The 15,661-nt window shown below is 47.3% G+C and overlaps 1 protein-coding gene across 2 annotated transcripts in view; it reads left to right on the top strand.

Moving 5' to 3' along the window:
- LOC144169191 (alcohol dehydrogenase [acceptor]-like) overlaps positions 1–15,661 on the top strand; it is a 106,944-nt gene that overhangs the window by 16,828 nt on the left and 74,455 nt on the right. For both annotated transcript variants that reach the window (XM_077698231.1, XM_077698230.1), the window contains exon 2: positions 14,479–14,681. In XM_077698231.1, coding sequence (XP_077554357.1) covers positions 14,479–14,681 — 203 coding nt within the window. The remainder of the gene's footprint in view (positions 1–14,478; positions 14,682–15,661) is intronic.

The raw sequence follows: 15,661 nt of genomic DNA on the forward strand, positions 1-15,661 counted from the left end.
TTGAAAACGTGAAACGGCGCGGTTGAGTTGTAAGTATTACGTCGCCCGTCATATAATCCAAGTCCAACCCAAGTATTTTCGAAGTTGGCCCGCTTTCTCCAACGTTCTCAAAAGAAACTAAGTCCGCGGACAAACGGTCATTCAGTATGCTGGAGTTTGAGCACCACTTCCGAAGCTCCATGCTGGCTCCAGAACGGTGCTGTCTGCCTCGTACAACTCCAGCGTTTTTTTCTGAATGAGCGCCGATGCCAAGGTCGTCTGCTGCAGCAGTTCGAGCTCTATCTTAATTCATTTCTCCAGCAAGTCGATGAGGAATGGCTGGTCCTTCTCGTGCGAAGACTGATGAAAGACTACGCGAACCTTTGGTGTTACTTCCTCTAGTTTGACGACTGTATGATTAGAGAGTGGATAAACTGTGTCCCGGGGACCGTGGGATGCAGCACTCACTCCGCATTATCTTCCTTGAAGTACTCGTCGATGGCTTCATCGTACTCTCCAGAAGATTAGGGTGATGTTCACAGCGTTGTAGCTGCCGTCCAAGTCTGCTCTCCGCTACAAGCGAGATACTGCTAGACGTAAGGCCTGGCATTTCGATCACAAGCGGCATTACAGGCTGACCGTCTTCATTGTAGACTCCACTCCGAAACTTCCTTATTGCAACGTAGTGTTCTGCTTCAGTCTTCGTAGGCGGGTCAGGTATCCCTCTGGTGCCCAACCCCCACATTTCTGAGGGATCGCTTGGTCCCGGTACCGGGCAGCTTACGACTTGTCTTTCAACGCAGGCCAAAAACAAGGCCCTAGCACTACTGCTCCTCACCATGGTGCAATCGATACTTAAGTACTCTCCTTGAAGAACCCAGCCGGACACGGTATCAATGGCGCAAAGGCTGTCACTGAAGCGCTCGATGCGCCCGCTCACGTGTTTCCAGTAGTTGTCCGAACCCACTAACACGCTTATAGCCGGCGTTTGTGTGAGCCCTTCTTCGTTTTCATCGGCAACGAGTAAATTGCGGTCGCGAAGCAGATTTACGAGTTCAGCTTTCAAGGGCGGATCATCTACCGTGCAGACCTCCGGCACTTCAAGAGCACCGAGGGTGACGGGACATGAATGGAAGCGGCTGCGTAAGGTGATCGCCACCTTCCGGCACTGGTACGATCTCGGGTGATGCGAGCTTTCAAACGTAAACACGGCCAAGCCCTCCATTTCAGGACCAGGTAGGGCCATCTGACGGCAGAAATCACTGCGAACGAGGGTTCGTTGGCTTACAGTGTCGAGGAGTAGCCGGACTAACACCGGCTGACCGCACACTCCTGGAGTAGCATCGACGAGGAGCGAATGCTGCTGGCAGGAGCAGTCATCGTGTTACCATCGCATTCTGCAAGTTCTTCACGATCGGCGTCTCCACCACGGCGAGAAGCAGTCTGGCAGGCGGTCCCCAATCGTTCCCAAAGGTCGCAAAGGACGGTTACGTGCTGTCTCGAACAAGTCTCACACTTGTGTTTCGCGCTAGTGAGGCAGTTGCGAACCACGTGCCCTCGCCTCCCGCGTCTCGGTTTCTCGAAAGGCGCCGTCGCTTTTCCGCCACTGTTAAGACGGCCCGCCAGTCCCTTGCCTTGTGGCCCTGACTACCGCACAGGTAACACGTCAGTTTTCCTCCCGGCGACAAATTTGTTGAAGCCGATGCCGAGCCTCCTGACAAGGCCAAGGTGGACGTCAAGTGAGGAGAGGAGGTTCTCGGCTGTGCAGGATTGAAGACATCTTCGAGTCAGAGTTCGATCGAAAAGCTCTACTTTCCACCCTGCTCTCCACTTGAACCTCCAAGACCGCCATGATGGCCTTGACATGCTCTTCTCGAGACGTTGGCTCAAAGTTGGCGTTGGCAGTCTCCTTCATGCGCTGACGGTAGAGAATCACCAGGTCTTCTGGTGACGAGTGCATGAGGACTCGGTTCAGGATCACCGCGTACTCGGAAGCTGGAACGCCAAGGCTCTCGAGACAGCCAGTCCTGTATTGTACCTGCTCGTACAGGTCTCGGAGGCGTGCCACTTGCGTCGACGATTCAATCGGTGCGATGGCGAGTAGGCTATCTACGTCGTCGTCCGCGAGAAGTTCTGTGCGTCCAAACCGGTCAGTGAGGATCTTCACAGCCTGACTACAATTGGCGCATTTTAGGCGAATCTATACAACGGCGCTTTTTGCGTCTCCGGTGGGGTAAGACCATAAATACTTGATTTGAATTTCTCTATGTCGGGTAGGTCCTGGTGGTTACGAATGGTTGCCTCAAAATGGCCCCAAAAGCCCTGCCATTCACGTGGCTCGCCAGAAATGTGGGGAACTTGCAGCATCGGCAGGACAACCCACGTTGTCAATGGACGAGAGCCGACGTGCGGCGGCGGGTTCGGATGGGCTGCAGGGTGGACGCCTTCGACCTCCACGCTCTGCAGTTGAACTGATGGTGGTTTCCCTGCAGTTCCTCCGCCGGAAGCTCTCATGGGCACCCGCCGCTCATTCAAGGCCGAGCGCAGCCGACTGATCGCACGACACATGTTTTCTTGATGTTCTATCACGTCGGCAATATCCTGGTCGAACTCACCGCCTTCGAGTGCTTCCCCTATCTTGTCATCCAGTTCTTTCAGTGAGCGTTCTTTACTTGCCAGCTAGTCTACGGCCTCTTGCAGGTCATGTGGAGACGTCGAGGGGTATTTCGTAGAGCTCGGTGGCTGCCTTGAGCAGCCTCGTGACGACTCCACGGAGAACGCCTTGCTGACGGCGAAGCTTGTCCATCGGTCAGGACACGATGCCGGTGTTCTCCCGTGTTTCGGCACCACAAATATTAACTCGCGAAGACCCGACACCGTGCTACCGTTCGGAGCACATTCCACTTTTTTTCTTCTCAAGCATGAGCGCGAGCCAGACACCGCGCACTCCTTTCTCATCTTCACCAAAGTTCCCACGCACGCGGCCTCTCCCGCGATTGAGAATCAACAGCCGGAAAGGATGTACAAATCTTGTCCGATGGAACACACCTTTAGAAGGTGTTTTGGCTAATGAAGGGTGTAGAGATAAAAAAGGGTGTTCTTATGAAAACAGTGAAAAAGGGTGAAAGGTTGCTTAACACCCTAAAATAAGGGTGTGGGGTATGTCATGCTGTATGGCATGCTGTATGTCATTGCGCAGCATGACATACAGACACATTCAACATGCACAAGTCGCACTTGGACCACAAATGAACTGAGCTGAAAACCAACAGGGTGAATGAGGTGAGCCAGTACATACTCAGATATACATCCGGTCTTGCTTTTATAGCCAGGAGAGGAAAGTACTCCGATAGAGTCGGTGAGCTTATCGCAAAATAAGATATTTTAGCGTTAATTTGAGGATTACGCTGTTTAATGTGAGTATATACAAGTCAACATGCGGATTTGCAAAAACGTTTTATTAGTGAGGAGTTGATTATGTTCAATAAGTCATAGTATTTTATAAATACCAAATGCTTATTCCACACCATTTCAACACCAACAAAGAAGGGCGTCCATTATTTAAACACCCCTTTTCCCGCACGGGTGTAAAGCTAGGAAAATCCGGACCATCTCCACTAACGGGAAACCCGTGGATTGGCAAAGCATGCAGTGTATAATGTGTATACATGTATTTTTGGCGCTTTGGCGTTCGTGCCAAAGGAGGCGACACCGTTGGGGGCTAGCGGTATCCAGCTTTGCTGTAAAAGTCTCCTGTCTTTGAAACACGAAGTTCTCTTGCACGAGGCTTAAAAAAAGGTCCCTGTGTTCTTTAGTAAGCGTTACGAGGCGCTCCAGCGCGAGGCGTAAAAAAAGTGTTCCGGTGTTTTTTCAGTACGCGTTACGTTGTAGCGCGAGGCGGGAACGAGTTTCCCGATGTTTTACCACCGTGACTACAAGAGAGGACGACTACGACCATATCGACAGGAGACGCACACAGCCCAAGCCCCTAAGAGACTTCCCCCTAAAAAGGGTGTTGGAAAAAGGGGTGTGAAAGACCGCTAACTAAAAAATGGCTGTAAAAGACCTCCAACCATGAGATATTTTACACCCGTTTACACGGGTTGACTGAACATTTTCTACACGCGGAAAAATGCTTTGTACCCCACCGTGTTTAAAGAATTACGAATTGTCATAATGTATTAACAGCGGAGCTGTTTATGCGTGAGCTTGGTTCAGTGCTGTTGCGAAAAAAATACCAAGAAAGAGAACTGCACCGCCTGTAAAGCGTGCCCCACCGCAGATAGGGCATTATAACAGTGGAAAAAAGCCGGCTTTCGATCCTGTTCGAGTGGGAGCACAAAGAGCGCATGCGCATGTGCACCTCTTATTGTACCATTTTAAACGGACTATCCTTTTGGGATACTAAAGCGCAAGGAAATAGGCGCAGCTTGCGCTAGTTATGCAAGGCTGAAGAAGCAGCGGCGATGGGGTCGGCCTAGCTTATTTCCCCATTGTATTCGCAGTCAGCGGGGGAACGGGGGGACACACTGGAATAGCCTTGTAAATTCCGGCTAAACTTGGCCTCACCCCTAGGCAGTTGGCCTAGCCAAGCATGAACATCGAAAAAGCTAACAAATATTAGCAAAGCCCAGCAAAACGTAGCAACACCGGAAGAAGCTAGCACGTCACTAGCTCCGCTGTTTTTTTTTCAACGGAACACTTATTTCACACCTTTACACAACCCCGCTTAAACCAAGCATGTTGCAGTCGGTCAACATCCTTTTCGTCACACTAAAAGAGTGACAAACTGCCAATTTAGGTTTTGAAACCTAACAAAAAGGGCGTAATGATTTTAAAGCAACCTTATTCCACTAATACTAAACCGTTTTTAGGCAATAAGGACATAAAAAGCTTACCAAGTTTGTAGAGGCTTTATGATTTTAAAAGTTCAAATTACGTGCCAAAGCTAAACTTGGGGCACGAGGCCCACCGTATATTCAAGCGAGCAAACATTGCAGAGAAACAATCTTTTTCGAACAATTGTGCTCCAACGTATCTTACGATGTGCGGAAGAGGGCAAAAGGCGATGTTTTGTACTTCGCAGGGCCGTTATACATGCGTGCATGTCTTAATTACATCACCAACTGACAAGCTTTTCTGCACCTTTTCAACAACCTACCAAAAACCAAGGGTGTTGAATTTAGTCGACACATTTTCAGATGCGAAGCATCTCATGCTTGGGGCTGTGTCCTTTCCTCCCTCGTTGTCGTTGTCTTTGTCCGCCGTCCGCCCTCTACTGCGCATGCGCGTCTCTTCAGCCCCGTAAGCGTTTGGGCTGACGTCAGAGCAGTCCACTATAAAAAGGAATAGTTAGGCGGCACCGGGTTTCGATCCCACGTCTATCTGACCGCAACGGGAAGGTACATGGCGCTCTTCCCACTGCGATACATAGCGAGACAGGAGCATGTGCTACGAACGCGCCTTATGCCCTTCACTCATTCAAACTACGTCAAGAAGCTACTTATACAACGAAGGGACGCGAAGCTGAACGTCAACGGAAACGACAACCTGAAAACTAATGGGAACTTCAGTCGACCCCATGTCTGCTTCGCATACTACTGAGGGTTCCCCTACGGGAAGATGGTGTAATTGTTTTCCCACAGAAGACGAGTGGAGAGCTACACATAAGGGTGTTGAGAAACAGGACGAACGGTGTAACACACTTTCTACACTTATACTACACCCTTTTTGGCCAAAAAAATGGCGTAAAAAAGTTCAGTGTGCACGACTGACTTGGAAGTGTTTATCATGTTTCATTTTACCGCATGTTGCAGTGGCCAAAAGAAATGGTCGACAGTTGTGTGGCGCGTAAGAGTCTTCATGCTTAAAGAACTACAGGCGCCTTCCAGGCGCGGGATGACATGGAGATTGATATTTTGAGTTAATTCCGGCGGGTAGTAATGGTAGTCTTTAAAGCTAGGATAATGCCGCGGACCATGCATTGGTTTTTTATGTTTTGTTTTGGCCGACTGACTGCGCCGGGCGGTGTTATGTGTGTTATCTGTGTGCCAAGTGAAGCCCGTGTTCCATATTTTATTTTTATGCCTCACGTGCTATCGCTTTTGATAGAGAGCGCCACCCAAACTAACGTCAACAGCCTAGAATAATCTTCTTTGATCTACAGTGTTCTGGAAGAAACCGACGGTTCGAGAAGCACTCGCGCCCGAAGAGCAGACGCCGCGCCATTAGATTCCCCGGCACTCGCCTGCGCACGTCAGTTTGTTGACTGCTGCTTCGCCGCCTCTGTATTCTTTGAGTTGTTATGGGAGCACAAGTTCGCTCCAATTAACTTGTTTTTTCTTCAATCCAACTGTGTCACCTTTGGGTTCGCGACAATATTTACAGTTTTTATTGCAACCAGGATAAACAGGAAAAGGCCATACCTTAGGGTCAATATTGAAAAAATAAGCCGGATCAGTAAATGTTATTTCTGCATAAGCGTGCCCGTTCCTGTGCTTGATAGCCAATGGGTGAAAAATTTCACGTTTAAACGAAAATAGATGGATAGATGTAACTTTATTAGAACGAGGGCTGTCTCAGAGGCCTATAAGGATGGTAGGGAGGACATGGCAGGGGTAAAATTAAGGGGTACAAACTGTGGTTTTTTCTTTATGTCATAGGAATCAGTAAAACACGAAAGTGAAAAGTGCAGCAAAATATACTGCTGAGCATGATTTGCGGGTAAGCGGCTGTCTTGTCGGTGTGCTTGGCGAGCGACGTCCTGCTGCAGGGTCGCTTCGGCAAAGGTGTACTGGCCTCATTTCCGTGACGGATATGGCGTCAGTGAAATCTTGTGGTATCGCTGAATAAAACACCATCGTGTTAAAATAGAAAACCCGAAAACTAACAACCCTAAGTATAATATACCCATTAGTACTAAAGGTTGCTTCCCCGCAAGAAGACCAGTGTACAGGAGTGCACCCTTTACAGGCCCCTAGCTTCGTTGTATTGGCGTCACTCCCGTGACGGATATGACGTCAGCGAAATCTTGGTGTATCCGGGAATAAAATACTTTCGTGTTAATATAAGTATTTCTGTGGTTTACAAGACTTTGAGCGCGGTGGACAGCAACTGAGTGAATTTTACTAACCAGCCGCATCTTTTCGTGCCGAATGACATGTGCGTCGCGTGAGCTGAGTGACAAAATAAACTCAAGAACGGCATGTTACCTCGAAATAATTTCTTTTTAGCAGGTGGGAACACTTAGTGTCAGTGATGCTGCATCCTTCTTATGAGTGAAGATGACGCCAGAAATACGCTCGGAATTTAAGACATGCCTGAGGTGGAGTTTATAGAAGACTCTGCGCGGCACTGTTGGTCATATTTAATACTCGTTGTATTAAAGTTTTCTACCCGTGCCACGGTTCATATCAGTTATATTTGTCAGCTTGTTTGAACAATATTTTCTTGTTATTGAGGGAAGGAATTTTCTTCCAAAACAAAAGAAAGGTATTATCCATTCTCATGAGGACCACCGGAATACATTTATCTATGAGAGCAGGGGTGGATTATCTATGCATGATGTAAGACATAGGAGATGTTACGAAGACAAAATACAAGTTCGGCTACCTAACAATGCCTCTGTGTCGAGATAACAAGGACAAGAACACTAATCAGATCGCAAACGCCAAACGAATAATGGAGCTAAGAAGCAAAACAGACGAATAAGTAGGGTCTGCCAGCCACATTCCGTTGATTTCTCGCTGACGCCACGGAAATTCGTTTTGAGCGATAGGCGGCCGCCGACTTATGCCACCACAAGAAATTTGACTAGGCGACGCTAGTGGGGCCTATACTTCCAAGCGTGAACTATGAATGTTGTGCAATTTTTCTAGCGTGAGGCTTCAATGGTGCTCAGTTACTTACAAAAGGCTAGTTCTTCCAACATGAACGCGACTGTATTTGGTCATCATGGCCGGTTAAGGTAGGAGACGGTTTTTTATTCTGGTCACAGAAAGGTACTTCCCAAAATCCAGCATGTAAAAAACAGTTCATGGTTACTACCATGGAAGACTGCTTTGTACTGAGACCTATTCTCCGAAGAGAAACGCTACCACCAATAATGACGTCACAATTGCATAAAACACTCCTAGTCATTCCGGACGCCTCATTCGGAGGGTTAGCTAGAATAAAGTGAAGGGTTTTCTAAGGGTGTGCAGAACATCGTGACGCTCCGGTACCTAAGTGCGTCATACCGAAACCGAGAATACGCTGCAGAAGCTTGCGAGAGTGACACTATGTTCTACATCTTGGTTTTGTGAACCCTTGTATGTTTGACAAACAAAAGTACTAAAAATTATTGCAATGCTTCAAAGTTTAGGGATTTTATGCACCGAAGCTACACCAAAGTTAAAAGCTGCGCAATTGTTTGGCCTTGGTGCTTGGAGATATTAAAAACAGTGTGTCGAACTGAAAAAAAATACCGCTTAGGTTACGGTTCTGGTTCGGGCCAAATCATTTAGTTCCAGTTCAGTTCCGTTTAGACAAAAGCACGTACTGAACCGGTTTCCAAACCGGTTCGGGAGCTTGAACCGGTTCGCGAACAAGTTTGATGAGTTGAATTAGCACTGAAATTAGAAAAATCATTTAGTAGTTTAAGACGACAGTCAAATCAGAATACAGTCGAACACGGATATATCGAACTCCAAGGGGATCGCGAAATAGTTCGATATATGAAAAATTCGATATAAAAAATAGGGGCTCTGAGACCTCACTATGGCGGACAAACAAACTTACCGATTGTCGCATTCAAGAATGACCACTAATTCCGCACTCACGACGCAACAGGACGCTTTATTTCCGTGAAAAAAAATCGCTGATCTTGGCCCGTTTCTTCGTCCTGGAAATGAAATAAAAGACGCTGGTCTCGATCTTCTCGAGGCGGCACAACTAGAAAATCCGTCAGGACGCTGCGCCTTTGCACACTTTGCACAACACGCACGCAAAAGAACAGCACGCGCGTACCACAAGGACTTTGAAGGTAACAATTCCAAGGCTCTCTGAACGGACTCCAACAAAGCGCTCATCATGGTCATCTCCGAGAGAAACAGTGATCTCCGAAAGGTGCGGGACAACTCGCCAAACAGCAGCAACAGCAGCAAAATGCAAAAGAAGGAGGATGCTGCCAGCGCCTTCGTTCCATCTTTTTCGGCAAGCCGGGGAACGTACGCAGCCGCAAAAAGAAAAAAAGTACGTGCGCAGTCGGGGCATCCCTACCTCGCACTGTCACATTTTCCGAGCGTTGGGGCTTCTGTGCCCAGAGAGATTTAGCATACCGGGCTCCGTCCGCTAACGCTGCGGCGGCCGGTAGCGGGGCCCGACTGGGCAAGCGCAAATTCGTTCCGGTAGGGGGGATTAGTTCCGCGAGCCAGTCTTCGCCATGCCCGCGCATTCTTTCACATCCTCCTCAACCTCAATCGGGGGTGCAGTGACCGCCGAAGAGCACCTTCCAGCTCTCGCGGCGTTCGATATACCCAATGTCGGGAAAAATACAGTTCGATATAAACGTACGAATTCCTATACTTTTACACAGAATTTTCAAGGGGATAATTTATGAGTTCCATATAGACAATAATTCGATATACCCGTGTTCGATATATCCGTGTTCGACTGTACAAACAAAAATTCAAAATGCGGTTGTTCCCCAAGGGCAGTGGCGCAATCGCCAAGCAAACTTTAAACAATTACGAGATATTAAAAAAAACAGATGAAGTGGCGGCGATTTACCACCTACTTTCTCGCCCAGACTTTATGTTGTCCTAGCGACTATTCATTAAGCCACCGCCAAGAAATATGATGGTGGGAATACATTTTCTGCCCATTCTTTTTTTGTTTAAATCGCAGTCGTAGCTATGGAATCGCCCATCAAGCTAACCTTGAAGCCTTAAATTTATACCTGCCTACTGGCGCGTTCAAATATCAGCGCCTAATACCAATGGTGCACATTTTTTATATTTGTAACAAGACAGAAAAATCCTACAACAGGCACATAAATACTACCAATGCATTAGATTAATTCGTCACCGTGAATAATTTCATAGCTGTCACCTTGTCAAAGGTGTTAGCCGCACTTTTGTTAAAAGTGAGTTTTATTTTACGCTCAGTACCTGCATTATTGCTCTGGCCACTGCAATTTCGTTTCCGATAGCTACACCGGATGTTTGGTATACAATCAGAATATCATCGTACCGCCTGCCCCCCGGGCATCGTCCGTTTGCTACATAGCGGAATTTTATAACAGACTATGTTTGTTACAAAATAAAATTTAAATTTGACGCGCGGAGCTTCAGATGGGACTTTTTTGGGTAGACGCTCTTATATTAGACCACAGCAATACTCCCCCCCCACGGAACTAGAAGCAGTACAAGTGATGTAGCGAGTTGGGCAGTCAGTACAAGTGCACCTTATAAAAGCAGATCTGAAAGAGACAAGACTGCAGAACAAGAAGAAAAGATGATGGCTGGGCAGTGTGAGGTACCGGCCTGCCTTTCTGCACGTGTCATGTGCTTTATTACTGTTTCTGCTTCCAAGACAAAGTCGAGGGCGGCAGTTTCTTGCCAAGGGATTACGTGCTCACCTTAACAATTTTTCCTGACATATCTGTTGTTATTTGTATCCGTAAAAAACGGAACTTGTCCACTGTATTGTCCTCAAAAACTGACCACGGAACTCACTTCCTTCGCATTGATCGCACGTTTGGTTGGGAAATGCCGGGCAAAGAAAAGTATAGAGCAATATAGAAGTTTTGGTGCTTTTTTACTTATTCGGTTTTACTTACTCAAGACTAAGCTTAATATTTTGAAACAACGTGATACGCCTTTTCGTTATTGTTGTTTTCCGCGTAAAGAAATTAAAAAAAAAACTGGCGCATTTGATGCCCCGTGCTAAATGTCTGCTCCGAGGCGCAGCTTATGTTGTAGGCCGGCCGACTTACTTTAACCAGCTGGTGATATTAAACGTGGATAAAAATCTCGATACACGGACGTTCTAGATTCCCGTCTACTTCAGAAAAAACGGTAGTGGGGAAGGGAGATCGATGTCACTTGTGGTCAGCAGCAAACGGCTTAGCCACTGAGCAGCTCCTGCGGTCACACTTGTCAAGTATGAACAATTAGCAGGTGTCAGACGTTTCAAACAAATTAATAAATGCGAAAAGTTTGCACACATCGGGCGTGGGCTTTCGCTGTGGCGCAGTGGAGCACTCGTGCAGGCTGTTTGTTCCAATAAAGTCGCAGCTAGGGAAGGGCAAAGTCATTTTATATCCCCTGCAAGCTGCCGACAATGACATTTTGTTTGGTTAGCTTGCACTACGCTGGCGCGCTTGCAGCAGCAACCGACCATTGCTACAGTGGTGTCATTCATTTTCCCTGTTTTTACATAGGGCGTGATAGTGTTCAATTGTCTGGAGGGGAAAATACGCTAGCGGGTACGAAGTTGATGATACGTGAAAGAAAAAAAGGCCTGAATTGCTCTGACTGTGCAATATCAGCAATGGAGGTTCGAACCGTTTTGGCATGAACCGGTAACCGTTATTTCTTTTTTTGTTCAATTTCGGTTAGGGTTCAGCGTGTTAAAAAAATAACGGTTTGGGTTTGAGTTCCGTTCCGGCAAAAATCCCAGTTCAGTTCGGTTCAACACCCTGAATAAAAAAATGGGTGTTTCTGCCTTTCGCATTATTCCGAAACGCGGAGCCGCGGCCAGGTCCCATCCTGCATCCCAACATTATTGCATAAGAATGCAAAGATGATGTGTAGTTCGACAGAAATCGATGAAGTAGCTCCATAAGGCTGTAAGTCCGTGGTCCAAAGCAGACTAAAACTGATACCACTTCTTGTGAACTTTAAAAAAGGTATTACGCAACTAAGAAAAGTGCTCATAACTACCGCTACAACAAAGTACTATCTCTACTTAGAATAAAGAATCTACTACCCTAGATGTGCTGCTTGTCACAAGGGATGATCTCGAAGGTTGTCTCACAAATGAATGTTGATTCATGAGGATAAGTAGTATTGTTAAACCAACTTTCACAGAGAGTTATTACTTTTGTACATGTTGAGTTGGTTAATGAAGACAATGCAGTAATTTTGCAAAGAAAACGATATGTTATTACATAGGAGGCAAGTATCGTTGGATTGTTTTTACGGTTTGTGAATGCTTGAGGAAACAGCCGAATCTAAAAAGCTGACATAGCGTCTAGCTTGAGAAACACGGGGGAAAAGGAGGTTCCCCCAACATATGTGCCTGATTTAAGCTTTGATTAGGTTTTAGCGTCTGAAAACAAGCCCGATGCTGTCCTTGCGTTTGTTTGTACACTCTTGCGGAAGCCACTCTCTTCATCGTTTATACAGAAATACCTCGCAGTTACCTGGAGAGAGGGCTCTAATGATTTGTTCAACCTCTGTCCACTGATAAGCTCAGTTTCTTTATCTCGAGTTTGTTGACAATTATCACGGTATTGGCTCAAGTGCGTCCATTAGAAATTCTTTCAATGCAAGCGTGCAACTGAAGCTTTCGTTATTCATGGTATGTTCCTAAGAGGACTGCGTTGGTGCTTTCTGAGACGCTTCAGTGTGTTCACGTTTCCCTCTATCTTAAATTTTGTACAAGACATTAGGGAGGCTTGAGAATTGCCATAAATCGTCTACTTTTCATGACCGTTATGGCCTTCCGGGCGAAGGTCCTAGTGTCAATTCTCGTACTAAATCTAGGTATTCGTTGTGTATATTTGTGAGGTAGGCACCCACAAAGCGAAAAAGCCCCTTCGAAGAGAACGACAAGAACTTAGTTTCAGCTCCGTGTATGCCGCTTATCAGCATTCAAGGTGTCCTTATTAGCGCACTGTATATGTGTAAAACACTGTTCAGAGACTCCAGAAGGTTAGGGCGGCGTACTTCGGAAATTGCACGCCTTCTGTACTATGCTCACTTTCTCTTATTGAGTTTGCTACAGAAATAGGTGGGTTGCTATCAATAACGTGCTCAAGCCCTGAACTATTCTACACTTCCAGAATCATGGTGGCACCACGGCACCGCAGCGACGCAAACAGTGTTGCTACGGTACAGTGATTTAAAGGAACTAACATCACAGAGTTGCGGACATATAATTTGATCACAAGACGTGGTTCCCGGCTGACCTCAATAATGTCTAAATGTCACGGTTGGAAAATAAATGACGAAGCCTGTTTTCAGGAGTCACCAGTAGAAGCCACATACTCGAAAGTGAAGAATCATTTTCGTTTGCGGGGCTGTGCATTCCGTGAGTTCAAATACGGAAGCGCCTTGTGCACTTCTTTTGACCTCAGTAGTATCTGAAGTCTTGTTATGGTGGTTCGCTAATCCTCAGTGTTTGGATGAGGTGCTTCTGGGTGTGCAGAATTAATTTAACCGAAAACTGTGAAGCCGTTTCAGGACACAGCCCTTTGGCCCGCGTCCTTGGGCTGAGCCTCGTCGCCGTCGTCGTTACCGAGAGAACGATGGAAAGACTGAAGAGGAAAAACAAGAAAAGAAGAAGGCTGTAGCAAAATAGGGAGGGGAGGGCAGTTCGCCGTGGCGGCGCGAGACGCTCCTTCTAATATATGCGGGGTGGAGGCGAAGAGGGGCAGTATGCTATGCTCGCACGAGGTGCTCGACTAGGCGACGCTTTTCGAAAACGTCACGGGGGCGTGCGGGCGACGTTGATGTGCGCTCCCTTAAGACTCAGTCCGCGGTCCCTTCCTTGATTGATTGATTGTAGGGTTTAACGCGCCGACGCAACGCAGGCGATGAGGCGCGCCGTAGTGGAGGACTCCGGATTAATTTTGACCACCTGGGGATCTTTATCGTGCGCCGAAATGTCGTACACACGGGCGTTTTTGCTTTTCGCCTCCATCAGAAAAGCGGCCGCCACGGCCGGGAATCGAACCCGCGACCTCGTGCTCAGCAGCGTAACGCCTTAGCCACTGAGCCACCGCGGCGGGTCGCGGTCCCTTCCTGAGCCGCACTTCGCGCCGCTGACGCAGAGGGTCATCGTAGCTGCCGTCAAGAGAACCCACCAGTGAGCGCTGCCTAAGCAGACTGCAGCCATCAGGAGTGAGTTCGAGTGAGGGCACCGGTTGTGCTCGTCGTCAGCCGTTGCAGCTAAACTAGCTGCTAGGCCGGAGGTCCAGCATCGCCAACGCCAGAACTCCGAGGGTGTGCTGAACAATGAGCGATGCAACTGGTGCGTGTGCTTCATCAGCCACTGCAAATATAAATGTATTGACCGTACTGACCACTGAACATATAAATATGTCCGTTTGAATTTCTATGCCTTAACACATTTTGCAGTCAGAACAGCTAAACAGCTGGTCCCAAATATCGCAATGGGGGGTATCGCAATCGCCAGTCAATTTGTTTAGTAAATGCTGCTGAAGTTTATTTTGGCTGTGGTCTTGATTCGGGGTTGGTAGCACTCTTTGACAAACTACGTCTTTCGTTACAGTGGGAGCAGGCTCGGCGGGTTGCGTTCTTGCCAACCGACTGTCCAAGGATCCAGATGTGCGCGTGCTCTTGCTCGAAGCAGGCGGCCCGGAGGAGGCAGCCGCGCAAGTGCCATTTTTCACCACACTGCTGCAGTTCACGCGCATGGACTGGGGATACCACAGCGAACCCCAGAAGAACGCCAGTTACGCCTTGTTTCAACGAGTAAGTTTACTGGAGCTGTAAAGATATTTAATGACTGGAGACCGGGCCTAGAGTGTCATTTTGCATATATACGCGACAAAAACTCTAGTTTAGGCATATACAGGCCCATTTCGTATTTACTTCAGCGGCATATTTTAGGACAAATTCTTCACTAGCAATGAAAGCCGCGGGCAAACATTGTGCTATGAGAAGCAATTTTAGTTTCTTCGTAAAAATGCGTCAAACAAGAGTAGCCATTCGAACAAATTTAAGTGAACTTTGGGAGATTCGGTGCTAAAACAACGATTTAAAAGTCACGACGGGCCAGCCGCCCAAATGTTTTACGGCATAAAGTTGTGCACCTTTTCAGTCGGTATTTGTGCGCAAAAAATTAACACAACGCCTGCGGAAGTTGGCGGTACGTGCTTGTAATCTAGACCAGTGTGTGATCTAGGGCCCTCTTCCCGTCTGGACAAAGTCCCAGGCAATTCGCCATGTTTTTTTGCCGAAGCACGACGTACGCACAAAGTGACGTGATGCCCATATAGCTATGACGACATGCGGTGTAATTTGACGCGTCACTCATAGAGATCGCAACCAAAATATCAAATATTGTACATAAAAGACATAAAAACACTTGGCACGTACTACACAAATTAAGACAGTAGCTGAGGCTGGCCAGAGAAACACATTTCTGTAGGGCGAAATTGGCGTCAACACCCCAAGGCGATCGAGTAACGTTGATCTAAAAGAGACCGAAAGGGGGATGTTTTGCTAAAAAACATCAAGGAATTCTTTACCGTATTTATTTATTTTTTGAATCGCTTTTAGTTACACAGTTTGACTCTCTGCTGCAATGCAAGATTTGTTGCGTTATCACTTTCCCAGCTGCCACCGCCGCCACGCTATCGTCTGCTGATAGATGTTACAAGTTCATGGTTTTATCACTGAAAAAGACAGCCCTTATCATCCCTTGTATGACACATAAGAGCAGCGAAGCG

Source organism: Haemaphysalis longicornis, unplaced genomic scaffold, assembly GCF_048455015.1.
Source record: "Haemaphysalis longicornis isolate Haplotype H1 unplaced genomic scaffold, Haemaphysalis longicornis Haplotype H1 scaffold_2, whole genome shotgun sequence".
Lineage (NCBI taxonomy): Eukaryota > Metazoa > Arthropoda > Arachnida > Ixodida > Ixodidae > Haemaphysalis > Haemaphysalis longicornis.